At 39.0% G+C, this 25799-nt stretch overlaps 1 protein-coding gene across 6 annotated transcripts in view; it reads left to right on the top strand.

Moving 5' to 3' along the window:
* Positions 1-25799, top strand: part of PHLDB2 (pleckstrin homology like domain family B member 2) — a 207338-nt gene that overhangs the window by 152591 nt on the left and 28948 nt on the right. For 5 of the 6 annotated variants that reach the window (XM_073231692.1, XM_073231693.1, XM_073231690.1 and 2 more), the window contains 7 exons: positions 69-452; positions 4014-4157; positions 5177-5314; positions 15725-15853; positions 21118-21273; positions 22219-22329; positions 23001-23090. In XM_073231692.1, the coding sequence (XP_073087793.1) occupies positions 69-452; positions 4014-4157; positions 5177-5314; positions 15725-15853; positions 21118-21273; positions 22219-22329; positions 23001-23090 (1152 nt within the window). The remainder of the gene's footprint in view (positions 1-68; positions 453-4013; positions 4158-5176; positions 5315-15724; positions 15854-21117; positions 21274-22218; positions 22330-23000; positions 23091-25799) is intronic. The other variant, XM_073231691.1, reaches the window with a different exon arrangement.

Genomic DNA, 25799 nt, shown 5'->3' with positions numbered 1-25799 from the left:
AGCCCTTTTCTTTGTAGTTGTCCCCGGTCTCACAAACTCACTGCCCTTCCCTCCTCTCTGGGTTCCAGGAAAGACAGCGGCTAGAGACCATCCTCAGTCTCTGTGCCGAATACACAAAGCCCGACAGCCGCTTGTCCCCTGGCACCACCGTGGCAGATGTGCAGAAAATCAATAAGGAGCTGGAGAAGCTGCAGCTCTCTGATGAGGACTCGGTGTTTGAAGAAGCCCTGGTGAGCCCTGACACCAGACACAGGTGCCACCGGAAAGGCTCCATCCACGATGCGGACTGCGCGGCCTTCGGGAGCCCCAGTCAGAGCAGCGCCGGCTTCCTTTCCCCCAGGAGCTTCAGGAACGATGAACTGCTCAGGGACCTCAGCAGGACCCCACCACCACCGTCCTCTGCCTTCCAGAAAGCCGCCAGCGAGTCGGCTTATCTAAGTATCCTACCAAAGGTAAAGGCAGCAGAGCAGAACCCAGCATTTGAGGTCTAGGGCTATGCACCTGCATTGGCCTAGAGACCAGAGGTCTCACCATGCTCCTCCAAAATGTTTTCAGTGAGGCTTTAGTTTGAGAGGTAATGAACCTAGAGGTGAAGCAGATAAGAGTGTTCACTGTAAATAACTGATTTGCTCTGTAAGAAATGTCACAGTACAGAAAGTAGAAAACAAGAAGTTTCTCTTTTCCCAGTCCCTTCAGTCGCACCTCTGAGAAATAAAAACAAAGTGTCTACTCCTTCCTAATATTTCTGTGCATATATATAGAAAAGCTGTGGGTGTGAAAAGGAGCAGATTGTGGCGGATGTTTGTAGTTGCTCAAATATGCTCTTGTGGAATAGGAGGCCTCTGAAGCTTACAGCAGCCTCCACTGTGGCAACAGATACAAGACTGTACATCCTTTGGAAACAGGAAGTATCAGGGGGCCTCCTCTGGTTACCACAAAGCAGCTTAGAGAGCAAGTGAGGGGAGATGGGCTCCTGGGAATGAGGTTTTCATTTATTACTTTTTGGAGACCGACATAGGTTACCTCCAGACAAGAGACAGAACAATTTTTTTTTAAGAAGTCCTGATCACTTGTTTGGGGTGCTTTTCCTCTTGGAGCAATCTCTTCACTGAATTATTTATTTAACAAGGACAGTGTTTGTTTTCAGTCAATCTAAGGATCACGTAATGGAAAAGAGAGGAATGTGAAAAGCACTCTAAACTGACTTAGTGAAACAAAGCTTTTCATGATACTTAGGAAACCTGAGATTTACCACCTCTTGCTTTACATAACGCTTAAAGATGCCCAGGAGCTTGGGGATACTCTAATTTGAATTGGGTTTTCTGAACCTGTCTGCCACCACCTGAGGTGAAAGCTGAGAGCAGCTCATTCTTGCTCTTTTTTTTCTCGCAGTTTTATTGAGAGATAGAATTGGCATACAGCACTGTGTCATCTAAAGTGTACAGCACAACGCTGTGACTCACAAATACTGTGAGATGAGTACCACAGTAAGTTTCTCTAACATCCATCACCTCATTCAGTCACAAAAAGGAAGAAGGATAAAAATAGAGAGAGAGGAAGGGGAGGGGAGGGAAGGAGGAAAAAAGAGAGAGAGAGAGAGAAAGAAAAAGCAAGAGAGAAAGACAGAGAAAGAGAGAGAAAAGAAAAGAAAAAAGTGTTATTTCCCTTGTGATGAGAACCCTCACTCCTCTCCGTCCACAGCGGAAGCCCTCACAGCCTCCTCTGATCGCAGGGGTTCTGAGAGATCCACAGGGAAGAAAAGTCAGAGGCAAAGCATCCTGTTCCTCAGCCCTTCTTGGTGTGGATCAGGTTGCCTCAAAGATGGCATATTTGGGCATGCACTTAACATGGGCAATGGGCTTATTCAAGCATCACTCTCACTGGAATCTTATTCGCTACTATAAAAAAAAATCCCAGATAGATTAAAATTCCAGCTTTTTCTGTCACCATAAAACTAAAGCTACGTAGTGGCTACCCACCCTTAGCTCTCTACTGTTTTCTGAATTTGGACATAAATGAAATTACAGTATCCCCACTCCATTCTATTACAAACCATTCAGAGTTTTAAAATGACTCTTGAAGATTTTGCTTTTTATAAATAACAAAAATACAATCATTCCTAGACAGCATTTGTTGCCATAAACAGCCTCTCAGATTGTCTATGAGTAAATATCCTGTTGAGATAAATTTTCTAGAAACTTTGAGTTATACACTTATAAGTACCATGATTACCTGTCTTCACCCTTTACTTGCTTATAAAGTTTATAATTTTGTAGATTGTTCAATTTTTGTTTTCCCATAATGCTTTACTTCCACTTGTGAGAGAGATTTTTAAGCCATGTTGAAAGCTGAAACCTAATATGAAATGTTGACCCAACAGGATACTGGCCTTCTTGAGTCTTTCCTGCCAGGATTATTAGTCAGTATTTTGGAATGCCATTCACTGGTAAAGGCATTCCTTGTGCCCTAAAACAGGCACTTAAGTATTTGAACAATGAGATTCATTGTCTGTGATAAAAAGGTCAGCAATTGTTTTATTAGTCGATAACATATACTGGATTTAAGATGACAAATAAAAAGGCTAAATGTCAAAACTTGGGAGGCCTACATACTTCAGTCCTAATCAACCTGAGATACTTGTGACTTCTCTTTTAATCTCCTTTTGGAGCAGCAAAGTAGGATAAAGAATATGAATAAAGAATAAAAAACACAACACGATGCCTGCTTATCTTAAAGTTATTTTTAGGATTGTTAAATAAATTTAATGAACTTGATGAGGTACTCTAAATTTTAATGGTTTATTTATTTGAATATTCTTTTCAATGATTAAAAAATAGTAACTTATCTGGGTGTCTGTTTTCAATTTCTGATCACAAAATTGTATAATCATTGACTTACTAGTGCAAAAAATTGCTTCTTTTTCAAAGAGAGATAAAAATTTAAATATACAGTATACAATGCTGGATCCCTTGAGTTATAGGAAGATTGGTCTCTACTCAGTGATATCCAAGTTAACTAACCTGATTCTTGAAAGAAGAGGCTATTTTCAATTCATTACACTCTCTTATTGAAATAATAGGCGGTCATGTTCTACGTTCCTTTGTTCCCTGGGCATTTGTCATAACTCTGTGCAGAGGTGTAAGTATGCCCCCTCTCACTTAATTTTTTGCTTGAGTTTTTCATTCTTTTACAAAGAACTCAGATTTTCCATGAAATAATTTTACGAATGATGGCTAGTGTCCTATTTCATGTCACAAAAGCCCATTGGCCCAATTAGTGTCTTAAACATTATATAGGAAAAAGGTCTTATAGGATAAAGACATTAAGTAGTGTGCTAGCAGAAAAAGTGAAACATGGATTAACATTTAAGTGTAGTTTTAAGTCATTTTGGGGGTCACCAAAGCCTGTATAATCCTGGTTATTAACTTAGTGGAAACTTTTTGTGAGATGGGGTCCCTTGTAATGTGCGCTTGCTTTTCCAGCTTGTTTTGGAAGAGAAATAAATAAGCATGAATCCTCATTTGCAGGTGACCCTAACAGTTGGGACCCAACCATATGACTAGAGATTCAAGAGACTGCTGTAGGAGGTATACTCACTTGGAGGAGGGAGAAAATACAGGGTTGGTAATGAAGGTAGCAGCACGCCCAAAAGGTGGCTGAGCAACGTGTGAGAAGTCTTATCTAGATTCTAGTTCCTGCTGTGATGAACTTTCTCCATTACCTTAGAGATGTCACTACAGTCTCTATGGACAACAACTTCCTCATCTGTACAATCTTTTTGTTATTTCGGCTTTAAAAATATATGAATTTATAAATTTAAGTTGGTATGTTTGAGCTAACCTACGGTCCTAACTACTGAGAATCTGTGGGAAAATGCAGAGTTCCAATCACAAAGATTTTAGAATCCAAATAGGCATGGAGCCTGTGAAACACTAGGTTTGCAACTGGTTTATAAATTGGGAAATTCTGGAACTGGAGTATGAACAACCATTTGCTGTGTTGATTAATTGCAGACCCCAGAGGGTGTAAGTGAAGAACAAAAGATTCAAGAATTGGCTGCAATGGAAGAGACCCGGATAGCAATTCTAAACAACCTTGAGGAACTTGAACAAAAAATCAAAGATATAAATGACCAGATGGATGAATCTTCCCGAGAGGTATAAACCAGAGTTCATGTTTAACCCTGTCCTATTTTTCTTTCTTTCCTTTAGCTTAAAAATACTGCTGCTTATAGGCCTTGGAAGCAGAATACATAGAAATCAACATTAGCAAACATTTGTTCAGTGGATACATGTGTGATAAAAACACATTTTTTTTTACATTTTTTCCTTGTTTTTTTTTAATCAGATGAGATAAACATATGAAGCCATTTTTAATGTTCCTTATGTATAAACAACTTTGTTTTAACTAGTATATGCTCTGTGGGTTAATAAGACCTCTCAGCTGAAATACCATGTACTTAGGTGTCCAGGTTCAAATCCAACAAACATTTCCTAAGCATGCTTATGAGTTGGACATCATGATGGTACTATAGGAGGGTTTATGCATCAATCAAACATAGACCTAGTTTTCTAAGGTTTGCAAATCAGAGAGGAGATGGACTCATATTCTAGGAAGGGACAATTTTTATATTACCTTCATGGAATAAGAAGTAGCCAGTAATTCTTCCTAGGAGGGATCCATGTGTTGATACTCACAGATCATACAGAAAGCCTCCTAAGTGGAAGGGGACTGATCACCTGTCATCTTACTCACAGCCCCTGAAAGTCCCCCCTGCTGGCATTGCCAGGAATGCAGTGCTTACAAGCTGGACTGAGTGTAATTTTCATTCCCCATCATCCAGGGACAAACAAAGACGTGGCTGTTGCCAAGAAGATTCATGCTTGAGCCTGAATCTAAGCAAATAGGCAAAATCTCTTTGAGAAGTAAGCAGACAATTGGTTATAACAGAAAAACTAAATAAAATAGTTTTCTTAGTAAATATATTCCAGCCTCTCCAGCTTTCTGATATAGGATTCCCGAGTCTCACAGGCTCTCTAGAATGTTCTCTAGGTCCCCAATCTGGCTGCTACAGTAGTACTTGTTGAAATCTGTAGGTGTTAAAATGTACCTCTGAGTAAGCAGCTGCAAGTCTCCCTGAAGGTGAAACTTCTCTGAGCTTTGTTTTATGTCTTAGTTGGATATGGAATGTGCTCTTCTGGATGGAGAACAGAAATCTGAGACAACTGAACTTATGAAGGAGAAGGAGATTTTGGATCATCTAAACCGGAAAATAACAGAACTGGAAAAGAACATTGTTGGTGAAAAGACCAAGGTAAAATAGAATGATACTTGCATGCAGTTTTTTATGGGCCAAATAAATGGTGGCCCCATCTGATTGAATTTAGCTGTTGCATGGATTACCATGGTTTGGGATTTGTGTGTCAGGTCCCTGGAGCCAGTGGCATTAGAACAAAGTCTTCTGATGGGGTGAGTTGTGCCAGACTAAGAACTGTAAGGTATTGAGCAGCACTGGTGCTGAGAAAATAGAGCATCTTCACGTTGACATTCACAGCAGGTTATCCTACTTGAGATGAGGGAATTGCTCTGTTCCAACCACCCTTTCTGCTCTTCTGATTCCACGTGTTTTTTAAGGAATGATTTTGGTATGCTGAATTTCTTTATCGGGTACCCTCTAGGGATGGATGGCTTAGGCATATTCAAATATGGTCACCGCATTTCTTGCCATTTTTCTGTTTCTTTAAAAAGATGAGCGGGAACCGTTCAACTCACCTCTCCTACCGTGCCAGTGTCTGTAGTCAAGTGCTCTGCTCCTTGAACAACGCATTGCGGGCTTCAGGGGCTCCCCACTCACTGCCAAGTGCAAACTGTCTGTAAGACTCAGCTGACCCTTGTCTTGGAAAAGGACTTATTTAAACATTTCAGACTGCAACCCACCTATCAGCTGATAGCTAATAGGGAAAGTATGAGAAATTATTTGCAGTTTTGAGAATTGAGGGCGGCAGTTGGGTTTTTTGTCTGGTTATTTGTTTATTTTCTCTAGGAGATAGTTGGCTTACTCTTCTTTCACATTCTAAGTTAGTTACAGTGGAACTAAGGCTAAAATAGAAAACAAAAAATTCTAGTTCGGGGAAGGAAAAAAAGCAAGCGAGATTTAACACATTCTTCCTTGCTCACTATAGTCCCCACTGAGATGAGAAAGGGAAACATTTTCAATTTGAGGAAGTTCTTGTGGTACTGTGTGGAAAGCATTTCTAGTGAATGTGGCTCCCTTTTTAGGCCCTTCTTTGCTTGAGACCTATAAATAGGGCATTTGATCTTGGTGCCAGAAAATGAGCTCACAATGATATCATCAGAAATTGAAGTCAGACTAAAAGCTACACATCAATTTCTTGGTTGCCTACTTGTCACAATTAAACTGCACAGCTTTTTCCTATTAAATTTTATGTATGTTCTTTGAAATAACAGAGAATCCATTTCGGTAGTAGATCTATTTTTCCTTAAAAGCTCAAAGCCAAATCAAAGGGTTGATTGTCTAGTTCTGCAGTGCAAGAGGATTATGGTTTTCAAAGATTCTGCACTGACTCAGAGCGGATACATTTGCTAGAAGCAGCGGATGTCTGTGTTTTGGTACTTATTGGTATTTTACTATTTATGTCCTCCTGGAAAATGGGTGGGACAGAGAAATGGGGTGTCATGTTACCTACGAATCTTTCTGCTGTCCTCATCCAGGTAGTTATTTATCTTTGGGCAGCCCACAGATGGCATGGCCTACAAATTCAATTTGTCTATCTGTGGCTAGCATAAGATTCCACACAAACATGGAGCAAGTTGATAGGCGCCAAATCTCACTTTCCAGGGAAAGTGGTGTTAATGTTCTCTGACCTAGAGTAGAGGGGGAACTCCAGCGACATGGGAAGACACAAGCAAGGAGGATACCTCCATCCTTCCTATTATTTAGGTGGCTTGATGGAGACTGCATAGGAGAGTCTTGATATAAGATACACTCACTCAGCTGTTAGGGGATTAGTTGGTTTTGGAAGCTGGGTTTATGGTTGTCATCACATGATGTGAAACATGGCAGAAACTGCCTCTGGGTGAGGGGTTCCAGTAGAGGATGAGGGAAGGGGAAGCAGACCCGGCTAGATGATGCCACTACATAGTCTTGACCACCAGCCTCAGACAGAGACCGAGGCCTGCTTAGCTGCATTACTGTGTTGCTCAAGCAGATTTACCCTACCACTTACGAGAGGCTGTTTCATGCCTTCACTCTGTCTAAACCTCTGGCCATTTTCTTCCCACTGGCTCTGAGATCATCTCACCACCTAATTCACTGAGAAATGAAAAGCAGCCCACCTCTGCCCAGCTGAGGAAGGCCATGTCTCCCCTCCAAACCCAGTGCCTTTGGGTGTGATTTGGGTGTCACCACGTCCCTGTGCCCCCGGCCTACAGTCCTTCTACACCCCACGGCCCCGGCCCCAGCCTTTGCCTGACCTTTACTGTCAACATACCAGCATTATTTTTTAAAGGTATTATTATTTAAAAATAAACTTCCTTCTAGCTACTATCTTATCTTGCTTCTCTTCATCATAACCAGACTTTTTAAAAAACAGTTTCTTGCTACACTGTGTATCCTCTTCCTCGGTGCCCAGGTAACCAGTTCCCCTACTCCTGTAGGCTTAGGCCCTGCTGCTCTGTCAGGTTTGCCTCTGTTATGACTACTAGAGACCCACGGGGCTGCCCACCCCACTGCGTGCATTTCAGTCTACCTGTGGTCAGAGTGCTGAGCAGCCTTCGAAGGCTGGACTCTCTCTCTCGGCACGTCTGCCCTCCCCAGCCTGCCCCTCGGCCTCTAGTGCCTCCTCCTCTGGTTCACCTTCTCCTTCACTTACTCATGTCTCTGGCTTGTCCCCCTGAGTTCCCCTCTCTTGTTCCTCTGCCTCTGCGCACCAGCTGTTAGAGTGCCTCTGGTCCGAACCTCCTCCTCTTGCATCCTCACATCTTTTATTTAGCCATGGCTTCCAATAACCTATATGTGCCGGTGACTACAGCCCTTTTCTGAACAGCCTACTCATATCCCCTAGCCCACCTGATGTCTCCACTCTGTATTTCACCGGCAGTGCCAACTGAATACTGCATTACTGAGCTCTTGATCTTATCCTTCCCCTTACCTTCCACATGGTCCCCACCACCACCTCCAATCCTGGTCTTCCCCCCCTTTACCCAACCCAGGAAGTGGCATCTCTGTCTACCTGTACATCCAAACAGAAACCCAGAAGTAGATCTTGACAGTTCTTTCTCCAGCCAATTGATTATAAAAATACTTCTCAATTACTTCAACTTCTCTGCATCTCCACTGATAGCATTCTTTTCTCAGTTACCAGAATCTCTTTTAATTCCATTTCCATTTGCTATTGGTCCAGTCTCTTCATAGCCACCAGAGAAATTTTTTTAAATATATAAACTAGATGAGATCACTCTGGTTTGTGTTTTGCTGTATTTTATATAAATCTACACTCTTGACCTGTCACATGCGTTTCTGCAACCACTCCCCTTCCTCAACACCATTCTCATGGTGGCCTTCTTAATATTTGTTAAAAGATTCATCCTCCCCGCCTTCTGCCAATGTCCCTTGCAGGTGCATTTCCCTGCCTGGAATGCCCTTCCCCATATTCCACCTCTTGTTGGGCCTGTCTGTCTTTCATGGCTTAGATTCTTGTTAGTTTTTCAGAAAAGCCCTTCCAGACCTGTCCAGTTCAGATTATGGTCTCCTTGTTGTTCTCTTAGTCCTTTTACAATCACACTGTATAACTTACATTTGTTTTGGGCTTTATAAGTACTTATTTCCCTCTCTGGCCTGTGAAATAAAGGAAGGTACTGTTATCTGCTGTTTACTCAGCTCATAGTAGATGTCAAAATACCACTAGTATGTTCTGGGAATATTGTCTTTGGATCTTCTGCTAACAGCCAGTCCAGGCTGCACCTCAACAGAAACACTGAGCTGAACACCTGCCTAAGAGCTACATGCTGCCAAGTTTCAAGACATCTGGGATGGTGTACCCAAGGGCACATGCCAGTGGGCTTATAATCCCGCTGCCAGTCAGCCAGAGAGTAAGACAGAAGGAGGAAGTAGCCTCTGCCCTTCTGGATCTCATTTCCTTTTCCATACACCTGTTGCTGCTGTCAGATAGGAACTGTGGAATGAGAAAACCAAAGCCCCAAAAGATATCCCTGTTGGGCAAGCTCCAATTCAGATGTCGACAGCACATCCGGTAAGCCTGGCCCTAGTTTTTTGGAGGCAAGGCCTGGAGCCATAGGAAGAAGGTGTAATAACACCTCAGAGTTCAAATCCTGGTGACGTTGGTTCCTTGGCTCTTGAGACCAATCATTATTATTTTTTCTCTGCTAATTTGGGTATTATCATTCTATTTTATATATTTTGTATAAATTAATATAAAGGTATCCCTCACTTTTTGAAAGTTTGCATTATGCCACTTTGCATTTTGCTGACCAAGAGAAATCTGAAGAAGATTTTTGCTTTTATGATAAAAGGCCAAAAGCAAAAACAGTGTTCAGTGTTAGCTTTACCTTGAGCCATCATGGAAGCAGCCTGCATCCAGAGCAGCCAGTGGGTCCCCCGCAGCTCCCACCCTGGGACCACACTCAGCCTCTCAGCATCAAGCCACCAGAGTTTTGCATGGAGTCTGAGAGCATCTGCGCTTTATCTTGATTTATTTTGTGCATCTGTTAGCAAGAGGTGTCCTAAGGTATCAGGAAAGCCTAAGAGAGGTTATTTTTGGGGCCTGGGAATGCTAAAAAATTTTTCCATACAAATGAATTGTAATTGCTTTTTCTCTTTATTCCATTTCAGCTTATGAAAGATTTCATGTGAAAGCTCTACATTTGGATAGTGGGGGAAACCTATATGTTATAGATGATTATTATTTATTGCATGTTACCATATACAATATAAACTGCAAATGTATATACAACATAAAATATAGACAATGTATTCAGTTATATATTTATTGAATGTTTCTGCAGTGGCTGCTTGGGTTGACCTTTCACTGCCCTTGTGGGTACCACTGTTGAGAACATCGGTAAGCCAGTTGCCATGTGGCCCTAGGCTCAATGCCATCTGCGTATGGTATCCTCAGACTGTAGCCATGTGCCATATAGAGTGTCTGTGAACACTGGGTAAACCGTAAACAAATATAAGGATCTGACTCAAACATAAACCCAGAGGGGATGTTTATTTGATGAGGCAAATAAACAAATGATAAAACAAAGAGGCCATAATGCTTTCCCGGAGCCAATAAAAGGAGAGAGAGTTGTTAACCTCTGCTCTAGTAAACTGTAGTTCAGTGGGATTGGTGACTGAGAGTGGGAAACATGGAGCTCGGTTTGGGCAAAGGCCTGGTTGTGGAACTGGCTTTCCTTCCTTCCACTCCCCCACTCGAAGGCAAAACCCGATTTGGGGCAACTGCCGAGAACATACGGACAAGTGCATTTGTTTATTAGGTTTTCCTTCTGTCTCTGTCTATTTCTGACTACGTTAAGAATCCAAAACTAAAAACTGCAGTTTCCTCTATTTTTGGATTATCTGTGTCTCATCTCTGCTTTTTAATGTACACAAATCAAAAGTCAGCTGTGCTAAAATTAAGCAAAATGGTTCAGGAAAGGTTCCGTTTCCATAGCCTTGTTGAACAGTCTTCCCATTACCCAGATGGTAATCATAAATCCCAACCATTCTTTTGTTTAAAGAATTCTCCTCACACAAATAGGTTATGGTCTGCATCCTTTTATAGCTAAACATGCTTATGGGTGTGAACTGAAGCTTAAATCAGTCTACGCTGCACAACATGTTCCTCAGAGAAATCTTTAATTATTTGACTAACTTTTCTACAGTGAGCATATATCATATCTTATATGGTTACATTTTGTTCCCCATTATTATCTTGCCCAAATACCCATTACTTCCTCCCCATCCTTCCGTCAGAGCCAGGGGAAGACAGAGAGCCTGACCCAGAATTCCTCCGCAGAGTGCTAATGCCTCTTGAGTGCAGAGCACTTGCGCAGGCACAGCCAGCGTTGAGAAAGGACCCAACCCTTCCCGTGCCTCTGTCTTACATTTCAAAGTTAGCTCCTTGGTTGGAGGAAGTGGAAATACGTTGTGGGATTTGGGGATTAAATCAACAGGATTCCAGATTAGGGTTATTTTTTCTGGTGGTGGTTTGATTGTGTAAATCCTTAGTGTTCTTATTTTCCAGTGTTTTCTACACCAAACATTCATCAATTGTGTAATTACAATGTCAAAACTAAAGGGAAAAAATTTCTAAGAAAAATACAAGGATGTGCCTCTTCAGAAGTGGGATGAGAATGAGTTCTTGATGATCATCACCATTTGTTGACACAGGTCCATAATGTTTCCTCTGCAATTCAAAAATCTGAAAAGTTTTATAGGGGAAAAAATATCATTTTGTGAGATCAGCACTAAGCTTAATTGGTTGCAAAACCTGACTGACTGATTCTGTTCATACTTGGCCTGCATCCTTTTATAGCTAAACATGCTTATGGGTGTGAACTGAAGCTTAAATCAGTCTATGCTGAATCTGTTAGGATGCCTGCCTCCTAGCAAGCCACCACAAGGTTTAGAGACTGAAAGAAAAGGGTTTCTCAGGGTATGTGCAGAAGAGTTTGGATGGACAGACCTTAAAAATAATGGTTTAGGGACTACGAATTTTAACACGTCAGTGCATCAAATTTCAAACCTGCCCCGGCATTTCATGAAACATGGCCCAGATACATAGTGTGTGCTGGGTTCTGTGCTGAACAGTTTGGAAATTCTAGTGATGGATTTTAATTTTTAAGAAAATCTTTATCAAACTAATAAGGCTGCCAGATTTAGTAAAGCAAAAATATATGGGATGCTCAGTTAAACTTGAATTTCAGATAAGCAGTAGAAGATTTTTGGTGTAATTATGTCCCACATATTATTTGATACATACTTATATTAAAGATCATTAATTGTTCATCAGAACTTCATCTAATTGGGTGTCCTTCATTTTATCAGGCAGCCCTATAACTAATAAATAATCATCTTTTCAGAGCAACCTTGAACCATCTGATTACCAAGTAGTACCTGGATATGGTAAGATTATTTTTTCATTGGTATTCAGGAATTTCCTGTGTGGTGTTGGAATTCAACTAGAGTCAGCAAGTTACATTTCAGTTCCGTCCTTCAAGAACAAATTTAAAAGAGAAAACATAGGTTACTGTTTTCTAACCACAAATCTAGCAAAACAAGTGGTCCTGACAAGACTAGGGTTATTAATTTCATCCAAGATTATTGGCAACTCTGTGTACAAGTTCAAATTACTTAGGGTAAATTTATAACCATTTGCATGATTAAAAGAGTCATTTGCATCTGAACTTGAAATGCATCATTCCTCTCCAAATGCATATTGGATATTGGAATTCACAGTTTTTCATTTAGTTTACTTGAGGCATTATCTGAATGTAAAAATTTTACAATTGGGATGTTACTTGTAAGAGAGGCCTTTTGTACTATGAAGTGAAGGTGCTTAGGCCAAATGTTTTAAGAAGAATTTTTGGGAAATTCTGTATGAAAGTCCTATGTGTTCTTTAGAAAAGTCAAATTGTAGTTAATAGTCTTTGCCTCTCACATCATCCTGGGTGGCTAAGTCAGTGGGTTTCAAACCTGGGTGTATATTAGAAAACCTCGAGAGATTTTTAAAATGCTCTTTCCCTAGCCTTATGTCTCTGGATTTCTAAGTGGAAGAAGCTCACGCAGGTTATGCTAATGTACAGTCAGGGATAAGAACCGGAGAGCTAAACAGACTGTGTCAATACAGGAAGAGCACGAACAGAAGCGGCCACATTCAGTTCTTGGTTTTATAAATGCCCCCTCATACGTCTGCATTTTTCTAAGGTAATTCTAATTCCTTACAATCATATTTCTTCAACAATGTTAAATTTACTAAATTTATTAAAAATGCATTTTAATTCATTTATTTACTGAATTATGAATACTTAAAGAAAAATTATACTCTCAATTTGGTATTTAGAAAATATTGCTGTGCCAATAGTTGTTAGAATAAATGAGTTTACCCATTTAAATCTGGGAGAAGGGAATAACACCTAGTTTTAATATCTTACATGGCCAGGAGCAGGGTTCCCTGAATCCCTGAGCCCTGGAATGCCATCAAATCTGTCCATCTGTTGACCTTTAGAAGGTGATACTTTCAGGTCTAATTAACTGGTTGCAATCTGGAGCTAATTTTCTTTTGCAAACTTCCTGGGCAATAAATAGAAGAGAGGAATATTAATTTCTTTCTGGCTCAGAGTTGGTCAGCTTCTGGCTTGTGCAGGAGTGATAGTGCCTCTGTTGTCCCTGTGATTTATGGCCGGGCCCACCTGCCACGAGTCCTTTGATCCTTCCCCTTTACTTCCTTTGCCCTCATTTGGCCCCAGCAAGCTTTTGCTCTGAGCCCCAGGTGGTGGTCACAGCATTACTGAAAAACCACAGAGAAGCTGCAGAAGGTTCTGGTGGTGCCTGCTTGTGTAACTGCCCCCTTGTATGGAATTGCAAAATGTTTTGAGCACCTCAGTAGGAAGGCAGTATGTAAACATAAGGTACTTTTTATTAGCTGTTTATTTGTGCTTATTATTAATAAAAAAATTGAGAACATCAGAATAGTTTGGTTATTTCTTCAGATTTGAGACCTGGCTTTTAGGCCAGTGTCTTCCATATTATCAAATACTGCATTAATGTGTCCTATCAAATATAACTAAGTGTTACAGCTTTGCATATATGGTATTTGATTATAATTAATACTTTAAAAAAAGCACTGTGGAACTAAAATGCTACAAAATTCAGTTTCTAGAAATAAACTTTCTGAATAAAGTTCTTTTGGTTTGTAAACAGGGCAGTCTTTGACCTGCACATAGAGGAAATTTTCCTAGCCAAAAAGACAACAGGTGTTTTGTACTGTTGGTTTTATTTATTATTTTATTTTGAAAATTCTTAATTCTGAAACTAAAAACTAATATTCAGTTTTACCATGAATGAATACTGGAGACGCCTTTATTCTGTGAGTGATGCCATTGCTTTCTCCAACTCCTGCCCTGTAGATGTGCACAGGGAGCAAGCTTGCCATCAAAGACTGAGGAAACTTTGCTAACGGTTAAGTTACACAACCATTTTTAGGTTGATATATGAAGTAGAATTTTCAGTTTTATGACTTCTGGATTTAATCACTTTGAGGAAAAAAATGCACTTCTAAATCTAAATATATACTTACAAAATGCCTCCCTTCAATTTTAAAATATAAGCCAAAAGTGGTGACTCAAGTGAAAGGGTATAGGGATTGGTGTCCCATGGTTTTAGATGTAAACTATAACCTCTTCTACAAAGAATCTAAATATCTGTTTACACAGGATATCATGGCCATTTGGATGAAGAAATAATAGTAAGTGTAATTTTATAGGCCTATTTCAGAGCTCCATCCTTTTACAAAAATCTCACTGTGATTTGCTTAGAAGCCAGTTTTATTTCTACCAATTCCCACAGAGGGAATGAACTAAGGGAAGCAGGGCTCTGGTCATCTGTTCACTGAGGGCCCAGTCTTGGTCGTGGCTTGTAAAGGGCTTTTGTTGAGGCTGAGAGTGTCGCATGGGAGATCATCAGGCCTACACTTTACATGAAGGGTTCACAGCATCATAAAGGGACACAACTAGGAAGACTGGCACTAAACTGATGGAAGTTTTGTTTCCCTATTCAAGAGCATTGTAAGCCTGTGTGATCAGTGTAAGACAGTATTGACCCATTACACCCTGGACAATGTCCCGAGTCACTGTGGAGCTTGTGACTTGGGAGGGAGTTAGTGTCATCTTGTCCTTTGTCTTCTATTCTCTAACTACTGGGCAGTCTCCTTTTGCTCACCGCGCATGTCTCAGTTGTTTTATATTAATCACTGTAGAGAAGTCTACATCTCCAGTAAATGCCACACTTTTGGGGTACCCCAACTGCCTGGCACACCTGCCCCTTGTTGCTTTGTTTGCCTGTGTTTTTACAAGCTCTCCCAGACTTTGAATGAAATAATCTCCTTGAAATCAGCTTTTCCAATTGCTAAACTCTGAAGTTTGCCAACTATCTAGAAGTGTTTCAGATGATCAGGGCATCAGCTAGTGCACCTTGTGGGCCTCTGGCCTGAGAACAAACTTTCAGTAATTTCCAAAGCATGCTTAACAAATGCCTTAAGCAAATCAGACTAGACAGGACTTAAGGTAAATGCCTGCTTTCCTTTGTCTGGTTCTCTGCCAGGTGGCTCTTTGCAAGATTGTCTTATGAATTCCCCTGGCATTTTGTCTTGTCTCTGTTGACCACTGACCAACATGGCTGTGGCTTCCCCTGCTTTTGTAACATGGTGGCAGAAAGGAGGGAAGGAAGGAAGGATGGGGCCATCGCCAATACCCAATTAAGTGGACTGTGTGTTGAGAATGCAGAAATGGGGCTCCCTTGCCTTTATTGCCACTCATACCCCCTTATCCTAGTCACTAACATGCTATGTTTCTGCACTCATCGGATATCTAGAGTTTGCGTGTATTTGCTTGTGTGTTATCCTTAGGAAATGTTCACTAACGCCTGCTTGAGGTGTGAAGGTAATTTCTATTCTTCTATTTTCTGATTTCTGAACTTTAGGAGAAGGTAAAGCTTGATGCTGAAAGGGAAAAACTAGAGAGGCTCCAGGAGCTATACTGCGAGCAGAAGACCCAGCTGGACAATTGTCCTGAGTCCATGAGGGAACAGTTACAGGAACAGCTGAAGAGGGTCAGTAGCAAACAGGAATGCACCAGTTGTCTTTTGTTTTTTGTCTTTTCAATTAAGTTCCACTCGCCTATTATTTTCTACTCATAAGTTTGCTTAATTCTGGTCTTCAGATACTTTTTAAGTAGAAATATGCATGCTGACAGTATATATTCTTCCATGCTAATCAGTGAGGAAAAGTTCCTTGTTAGAATCCTTCACCTATTTTAAAATGCAAAAACATTTCTGATTCATTCCTTGTAACAAAAGGAAGCTAGCTATTCCTGATGTGTAACCGTCACCAAGATTGGAGCATTTAAATTAACTGCCATTCTTGCCCTGCATTTTCTGCTGGTTGTGTGAGTATTGTTTGCTTTCGGATTTTTTTTCTCAGCTTAATTTTATACTCTCATCCAAAAATCATCCTGTTCTGTTTGCCCCCACCACCACTCATTGTTTTGTTTTTCTTTTTCTTTCTTTTCTTTGTGACATTGAACTCATTAGCACAGTCACAACAAGTATCAAGACCCAAGATGCAGAGCGCTGCCTCTCATGCAAGCATCCTAATTTTTTAAAACTTAGGGCAGCGTAGACCTTCCAGTTGAGCTTTATCAGGTCATCTCTGATCCTTATGTTGGCAGTGTTCAACACAACCGTGCTGGTTATCTGCGGAAAACAAAGCTTCCCAGATGGATTGTTTCACAAACACTGGCAAGGCTGCTTAATATTTCAGAGCCTCTTGACAACTGGGGTATTTGTTCAGAACAGCAGCCCAAATAAGCTGTGACCCTGGGGAAGCAAGTCATTAATAGTCTTGGGCCTCTAAAGGAGTCACATGTAGTAATTTGTCCTAGGTGACTCACAAGTTATGTGGGTAGAAAAGAGGGCTGGTTTCAAGCATGTTATTATAACTATACCTTTTGGGAATGGGTAAGCTGAAAACTCAGTGTAGATAGCCTACCACTGAAAATGTTTAAGCTGACCTTTAATTTAACAAACATACTCAGAGTAGCACTAGGTTATGAAAAACTGCAGTGAGAACTGCTCAGTGTATTACAGAGGTTGAAAGCATCTTAAAGAGCACCAAATGCAGACAGGCTTAACTGCACATAGCAGTATATTTGTTTGTTGTGTTTGTTACTGGTGGTTTCTCACAGTATTGGATCAAAAAAGTTCCAACAATGTTCCTTCCTCTTTGCTCATTTTATGTGTACAGCTGAATTTGCTGTGAAAAGATAAAACTTCCTGTCCCTCAATGTCATAATTCCCTGGAAATCTTGTGATAAAAAGGACTGGGAAGAGAATAGTAGTTGTAAAATTATTTTCATGTGTACTTTGTGTTCATGCCAGTTCATGAAAGAGATTTCTAGTTGTTTACAGTTTTTCAACTCTCCTTATTATAAATATTTTATAGTCATCTTATCACTTTATTTAGAGCAGGCAGCATGGTTATATATTTTGTTCTTCCCATCCTCTACTTTCCCAGTAATTATTTGCATTTTTTATAAACATTGCTGCAAATAAAGTTGGTAAATTCTATTGGGAACCTGGACCCGGATTGATATAAATAATTACTGCTTGCTTAATCTAGCTCCTGTAGGATAACTCATATATTTATATATGTTATAAGGATACTGACTGCAAAAAGGAAAAGAAATGGGACTGACAGCCTGTTCCACTAACTGAAGGCAAAGACTCTTTCCTCTTCCTCTTCAAGCAGGTTGTAAAATTCTTACCATAAAACCCCTTTCCTAAGGAGAGGTAGCTTCTGTTCACCTAATATTGAGATGTCTAACAATTCTGTATTCCAGAGATAATGACCAGAGTAGCTCTTTACCAATCTCTTGGCTTATTAATCAGTAAAAAGTTCACTTATTTCATGAAAAGTCCATTCCTACTAGGAACTTCCTGTGTTACCACAACTCATTTGCCCTCAGACTCAACTACTTCAGAATACCACTTCATTACAAAGCTTCTCTCAGGCACTTCAACTAGATTCAGTAAAGGTGATTTTATTACAACTAAACTTCATTAGGCCCCAAGTCGTACAAAGTAATTGAATAGAGAGAACATCATTTTCTTAAACTGTATGTTGTCCCAAATACTTAAGCTGAAATTGCAGAATGATTTTGTGCATACAACACATGGATTTATGACTCAGCTGCTAACCTCTGAATCAGTGCTTGAGGGTCAGAACACAGTTTTCATCTGATGTTGATATCACTGCCTGCAGTTGTTTGTAGTGGATATGGGTTCACCAACTGAATCATTTCCGGGGATACCATAGCATGGAAAAGAAAGCTGAAGTTAAATGGCTCTTTTGTTTGCCAGGATAGTTTCCCCTATTAAATGGAGGAGACATCTAGCTAGGACAGTTTTCTTATGCTTTTGATAGTTACTTAACTGAATGGTTGATTTCTGTCTCTTGATTTAAAAAAAATTTTTTTCAGTGATATTGGGAGACCTGTTTTTCCCACTGGGTCTATAAACAGTTTATCCTTTAATCTTGGACAAGTCATTCAACTTCTATGGGCCTTAGTATCCTTATATATAAAACGAGGAGCTGGCACGTGATTTCCATTGTCTTTTTCCAAATTCCAAAAATATGCAGTTAAAGTGTTTGACTAAAGTGCACAGATGGAGAAATGTCAACAAACCTTGAACCCCATTTAAATTTGCTTTTAAAGTTGCCCTTGAGCTGTCGTGAGATTATTACTGTAATCTCTCTGGGCCATACCACATCTATTCTCTTCTTTCTGTCTCTCTATACTAGGCAAATATGCAAACTTCTGCCATCTAAATTCTTTAAAAAGTTGTTGGAAAGAAAAAAAGAGATTGCATTGAATTTCTTTAGTGCATCTATTTTACATATCCTTTTGTGCCTGGCCTTTGAGCTGGCCAGCCAGTAGATTTATCATGTTTTTTAGTGAGTGAAGTTCAGTTAAAATTTTCAGTCCACTAGTCGTACACTTGATTTTGAGCTTCCTAAATATGTTAGTCTGTGCTCCGTTAAATTACACCTAACCTCAAATTCTGTCCCCTGAGTTCTTATTCTTACCTAAAATCTTATGAAAGCTTTTTGCCCTCGCACATGGTTTTGCTTTCACAGTGTGAGTTTATATACACACATTTTCATGGTTTAGATACTTGATCAGATGATTACGCCAGCAAAATCTGAGCGCTGAGTTTAGCTTTGATTTTCAGCTTTCCTACCCAGGATGCAATTATTTTTGTGCAGTGGTTTAAATATTTACTGCAAATAAATTAGTGACTCTGTGACCTTCATGCAGTTAAAATAACACATGTTGCATATTAACCAGATGTGGAGTGACTGACAAGCATAGTGATAGATTGTTAGTCATATGCCCACTTTGAATGCAGATTATTTATAAACTAACAAAAGGTTTATTGAATTTTTCATCTCGATAACCTTTAGCCACAAACCAAGCTTAAATGCAAGACTTTAAAAACTTGAGTATGTGTTGCCTGTGTGAGTAAATACATCAGCTGGTGTATGGTTGCATGACTGCAGTTTTTTGTCTGAAGACATAACACTTGAGTTATCTCTTAATTCCTTCAGTACTGACACAGTTTCGTCCAAATTCATTAATTACTTTAGAAGCATGAAATGTCCGATAAAATGCCAACCAACAAATTGAAACCAAGACTACTTTCTGTTTGGCAAATTAAAACGTAAACAAGTGTTAAGAAATGCTGCATCTGTTTTCCAAATTGTTTTTCTTGCTCTTAAGCTTTGAGAATGCTCTGCTGTGTTGACATAATAATCTTGTTACTATAGTGTTGGCTGTAATTTCATGATAGGTAATAGTCCTGTGAGTCATCCCCAGAATAAAATTCATTCCAGAAGAGAGAAATACATTCCATTTTATTAAAGGGCTTAATTTATCACATGTGTAAAAGCAGATGAAGGGTGGTAGATTTAAATATTGATAAAGATCTAATTTATCATATTTACTTATCCAACTCTCTTTGATGTTTTGATTGAAAAAAATGCCCATGCTGTTTTACTTGGGTAAAGCTGTGAGCCGTTACAGCCCAGCTGCCTTTTCTTTTTGGCCATAGATTATTTAGAAATTATATATTTTTAAAACATATTCTATACATGCCACATTTATAGTTATGTCAAAGGCTTTATAAGAAGGAGATATTTTTTAATGTAGATTAGAGAATAATTTCTACAACATACACCAATATCTGTATAGATAACGTTGTCATTTCTGCCTTCAAACATCTCATAGGTTAGAGAATTACTATTCTAGAATATCTGATTTTTGTGCCTTCTGATCTTTCTTAAATGTCTTCAAGATTATTCCCAGAATAGTGATACTTAACCTTTGATTCACCCTTTGTGCCTGATGAATGCCATAGTTTTACTCTTTCCAGTAAAAAGGTTTATAAACAATTTTAAAGGATTCACAAAAGCTCAGTTTAAGGACAGTAATCTCCAAATTTTTTGATGACTTCTCTCTTCAGTAAAATTATTTGAGCATCCATGCCTCTATTTATTATATAGGTCATATCATGTGCATATATAGACACACACATATATATGTACATATATTTATACTGCTTACATGCTCAAAAATATATATACTTATTGAAATAATGTACATGTACTATTTTATCTGCATGTACATTAGAAAGCATTTATTGGGAAATTATAAAAGAAAAGGAAAAATTAAAAATTAATGTAAAGAAGGTCTAATATTTTCTCATGGCATCCCCGTGGATTGTGCTGTGTGCCATTTGGGGAACGTACATCCCTCTTAGAGACAAATGGTCTGGTATGTATACTGACTTTTGAATTTTTTTGTCTATAGTCAACAACTTTGGAATCTTGAATTTCATCTCTGTACTAAAGTCTCATTTCATATAAAAATTTGTGGAAAATAGGAATTTTCTCAAGAGACTCTGTCATACCCTTGGTCAGCGGATAATGTTTAAGTTGAGTGAATTCTGTTTCTATTTCATGATCATTTAAAGCCACCTAGTAAATTTAAAGCAAGAATTCCTACCTCCACAGAAAACCTAAAACCCACGGTAAAATTAACACCCATCCCAGCTCCGTCTCCAGTCCCTTTGCACTTCATCCTAATGGTCAGCGCTCTGCGGTTTAACTCCAAACAAGAGGACTATCACATTCTAACCCTGGTCAGTGTGGTAATTGAAAAGATATTTTGAAGTGTTTGCTTTTAGTAATTTCTTCTTTACATTAAGAAGCCACAGCCATTCTGGCATGCCCTGTTTTCATTCCTTTCTCTCCAAAGGATGCTGACCTATTGGATGTTGAGAGCAAACACTTTGAAGACCTGGAATTCCAGCAGCTAGAGCGTGAGAGCCGTCTGGATGAGGAAAAGGAGAACCTGACCCAGCAGCTCCTGCGTGAAGTGGCTGAATATCAGCGGAACATTGTCACTAGAAAGGTATTTTTGCCAGGTGGTGTTCAATGTGAAAAATGAAAATACACCCTCACTATGTATACTATAGCTATAGTATGTGACTGTCTGCCTGTCTGTCTTTACATGTGACTATCTTTATGTGTTTGATTAAGTGCCACGTTTGGCACATTATGGAGCCCTCTAGATAGTGGTGCTCCAAGCTAGATAACCAGGACATGTTACAGTCATTTTTACTTAATTCTGTAGATGTTTCTATGAGTAATATCCAACTTTTTCTTTTATGTGAAAGCCAAGATAGAGAAAATCAGAAATTTAGATATTTGTTTTCAATTGCTTGCTTTTGCAATCAGAGTCACTAGATTTAGAATAATTTTATGAACAAAGTCTGGTTGGAATTTTCTGTTTCCGTTGCTCTGTAATTCTCAAAGCTGGCTGGCAGCTTATTACCATTAGAAATGGCCCCACAGAATACCATGTAGATTGCTGGCTCCACCCAACCCTGATTTCCCAACTGTCCAGCCCAGAATTCAGCTCTTGTTCCAGAATTTAGAATCACACCCCAGTAGTCTGTACTAAACTTGACAAAACTGAAAGAACGGGAGACAGAGAAAGTGACTTCTTAAGCTCTCAGTTTAAATCAGAAATTCCATTGTTTTTTCCTTTGAGGCATCTCCCAGAATGATATCAAAATTCATTTATAGTGTAAAAGAAAATTTCCTGTTGACTTCTGGATTCTTCAAATAGATTTAAAATCACCTCAACTGTGTTGGCCTCAGGTAAAGGGAAGCCTTGAGTTTGGCAGGTCAAAGAAACTGCCTCACAGTCTCCATGAAATGCTGCTCACCATCAACAAAAATGAGCTCGCTTCTGTTGCAGTTGGAAAGGCCTTTTCTCCCTTTTCCAGGACAGACTGGCAAACCTTTGAATGTCTAATGTGCATCTTTCTATGATTTCCCTTTTTTTCCCCAGGAAAAAATCTCTGCATTGAAAAAGCAAGCCAATCACATTGTCCAGCAAGCTCAGAGAGAACAAGATCACTTTGTGAAAGAAAAGAATAATTTAATAATGATGCTGCAAAGAGTAAGTATTTGCTTTTCACCACTGGTTGGCATAAAACACAGGTCCCAATTTGGGGAAAGTTTCTTCCTTCAAAGTAGCTGCCTTGTAATAGTGAACAGTGAATTATAATTTAAGGAAAACTTTTTTAACATACATTTTTATTAAATCATCCACATTAATAAGCTGATGCTCTGTGAATTACTAAGTATAATTGAGAAAATAAGCAAAATATTTTCCTCATGCTTGTTCCACAGTGTGAAAACCCAAACTATGGAAATCTGTATGTTTTCTGACTTTCTTCCTTAAAAAAAAAATCATATTTTTTCATACAATAAGTAGAACATGCTCTATTCTTTTTACTGCTGCCAAACATTGTGGCTCAGTTGCTCTGGTGTTCTGACCATTATTTGCATGTGAGTCCAAGTGCACCCTTATGGCCTTGGAGTTAACAAAGATTTCTTAGAGAGGAAATGACAAAGGACTTGTATCCAGAATATATTAAAAACTCCTACAACTTATTAGTAAAGAGAAACACCCAATAAATAATTTTTTAAAAAACAGGCAAAAGACTTCAGTAGAAACACTCCCCCAAAAAAGATACATTAAAGAGTCAATACATCAAATGAAAAAATACTGTTAGTTCTGGGGGAAATCTAAGGCTGACTAAGCTTAACAGATTTGTGTTCCTTCAGGAAAAGGAAAATCTTTGTAATTTGGAAAAGAAATACTCCAGCCTCTCTGGGGGGAAAGGGTTTCCTGTCAACCCCAATACTCTAAAAGAGGTAAGCTATGATTTTACACATATCACCTTAGAAATCAGGAGATGTACCTCCGTTATATGTGATTAGTTGGATAGGAAAAATGTTAACTTCAATGACTTATGAAAGCACTCAGGGCTTTGATGGTTTTCCTGCTTTTCGTTTGTTATTTATGCTTTGAGGATATCAGGGATTATCTTTGTGTCTAATGAAGATGAACTCGTGCATGTGTGCGCTTTGCTTGACTATGAGTGACACTGAAGTTTCAAAAAATTTAGGATCCAAACCAAGATTAGTCCTGAATTCTCTTTTTTCCTTCCTGCAGTTTCCTTCCTCAGTCCCTCCTCTTTCTTATTTTATTTACTGTCTCCCAAGCTGGATACAACTTAATAGTTAAGAGAAACACCCAATCAATAATTTTTTTAAAAAACAGGCAAAAGACTTCAGTAGAAACACTTCCCCAAAAGAAGATACATTAAAGAGTCAATACATCAAATGAGAAAATATAAAATGCTCCCAAGCATTTGAGAAGATGGTCTCCTTTCTTTTGTTTCTCTTTTCCCCTCAATGTTTGTTCTGCTTTTTTTCCCTCTAAACTGGACAATTCTATTTTCATTAAGCTACACACATTCTATCTCAAATATCCATCTTTGCCCAGTCCCTGCCTCCACTCTTTCCCAAATACCTTTTTAATAGAGCTGCATAGCTATAATGGTAGAATAATCTCCAATTTGGAAAATTATATCCCTAACTGAGAAAGAAAATCCTTTTCTTTATATTTATTTTTTCAAAAAGCTAAAGAAAAAGCTTGCTTCTATATAAATTTACATAATAACAAAAAAACTTTTATTTAAAAATTGTTTGTAAAAAGACAGCAGAGTTAAGAATTCCTACATGGAAAGTATTGTGTTGTGTGTAAGTGCACATCACATGATAGGTGTGATTAATATGTACCTTGGAAGCATTTTGTGAAACATTTCTACAGAAACGTTTTTAGGTCATACGGTTTCACAGCTCTCTCCATTATTCAGAATATGGAACTGACAGTTTCAGTGAATGAAGATTGATTGTGAGTGGAGTGTAATGGAAGCAAGGTTGGCAGGTGCCACGTCTTGTGAACCATATTAAAGAAATATGGTTTATTTTATGTGCATGGGAAGCCATTGAGTAGTTTTAATGAAGGAAGTGACATTACTTGATGTCCATTTGTTAAAAGGTCATTCTGGGATGCTCTTATGGATTATAAGGGGTGTGGGAGATTCAGGGAAGCCAAGATGGTGGTGTTTGCAATAGGATAGGCTGGAGATGCAGGTGGCTTGTCCTTGCAATGACAGACAGATGGAGAGGTTAGTTGGATATGAATATATTTTAGAGGCAGGGTTGACAGCTCTTGCTGATAGATTCATTGTGGGAATAAAGCAGATCAAGGGAGCTACAGGAATGGTGTCTTGATTCCAGTTTGAATAATGAGGTGGGTGGTGAGTACCTTGTACTGAGATAGGGAAGACACGGGAAAGAAGAGTTTGAAGAGGGAAGCTATGCAGTTTAACTCTGCATATCTCTGCAGGAAGGGCTGTGGCATCCATTACATGAGAATTAGATAGACTCTAAGGTCTCTCTATCTCTTAGTAGAAGAATAAAATCTTTCCTTTTCTATGAATGAGTTGTTCTTGTTTTTCTACAGAAGTCCTAACGTGAAAAGCCCATGTGGTTTTGGCATTTTATGTGTCTGCAACTCTTGTGTTTGTTGAGGAACCATGTATTCTCTTTGCCTCACAAGATGTTTTGATTTTCTTTGTCCCTTCATTTCTTTCTTTTTCTCTTTCCCACTTTATTTCTCTCTCTCCCTCACTCTCTCATTCTCTCTTTTTAAGGAGTGATGTGAGTCCCATTTTTGACAAACTGTACATTTTTGAAGCAGTTAATTAAGTTATATGGTCTATGACATATAAGGAATCAGACCTTGGTTTTGAAACATTCTACTATCAACAGAACAAAAGAATAACTCAAACCTGTTACTCTTCGTTATCACTCATTACCAAAGATAAAATGAAATTTGATAACCCAATTGTTGCTTCCTTTCTTCAGTTTAATCTTACAAAACTTTACATAGTATCTAAGTATCTATTGCCCCTTTCTGAAGTGCAAGACCATAATCAGCAGCAATTTGATACCTCCACTTTATAAACAGCCAACTTTGGCTTTTCCTACTTTGTCATAATTACAGATGCTCAATAAAAACCTTGCTTTCTGGCCTGGAATTTTTGCTTCAGCAGCATAATGATATTTTGCTTTTGCTGGAGCCACTTTTTGGAAGGACCGATGGGCTAAGAAAAGAACCCACATGTGAAAGTTAACTCAATTTTACTTTGAAAAGAGATATTATTTAATAACTTTTTATTCTTTTTTTCATACTATTTTATTTGGTGTGATGAACATCATGATTGATCCGTACAATTTCTTGCCATGAAAATGTAGAAGTGCGTTTTTCTCATTTATAAATTGAGGTGTTTTGATTCTTACAAATTTTGATTCATGGACATTTTCTCTAAGCCAACTGAATCATTGAACTTAAAAGTAACTGGAAATTCTGGGTCCTGGGGGTAGACTTGGAAGTTGGGGGGAAGTTGCTATCAATCGAAAGAGCCTTGAGTTCCAACTCCCATCCTAGGGTGTGTGTGTGTGTGTGTGTGTGTGTGTGTGTGTGTGTGTGTGTGTGTACTCACATTTGCC

The sequence above is a fragment of the Manis javanica genome, chromosome 3, assembly GCF_040802235.1.
Source record: "Manis javanica isolate MJ-LG chromosome 3, MJ_LKY, whole genome shotgun sequence".
In the NCBI taxonomy this organism is placed as follows: domain Eukaryota; kingdom Metazoa; phylum Chordata; class Mammalia; order Pholidota; family Manidae; genus Manis; species Manis javanica.
The sequence above is the reverse complement of the archived record's forward strand: the minus strand, read 5'-3'. Positions and strand labels throughout refer to the sequence as shown.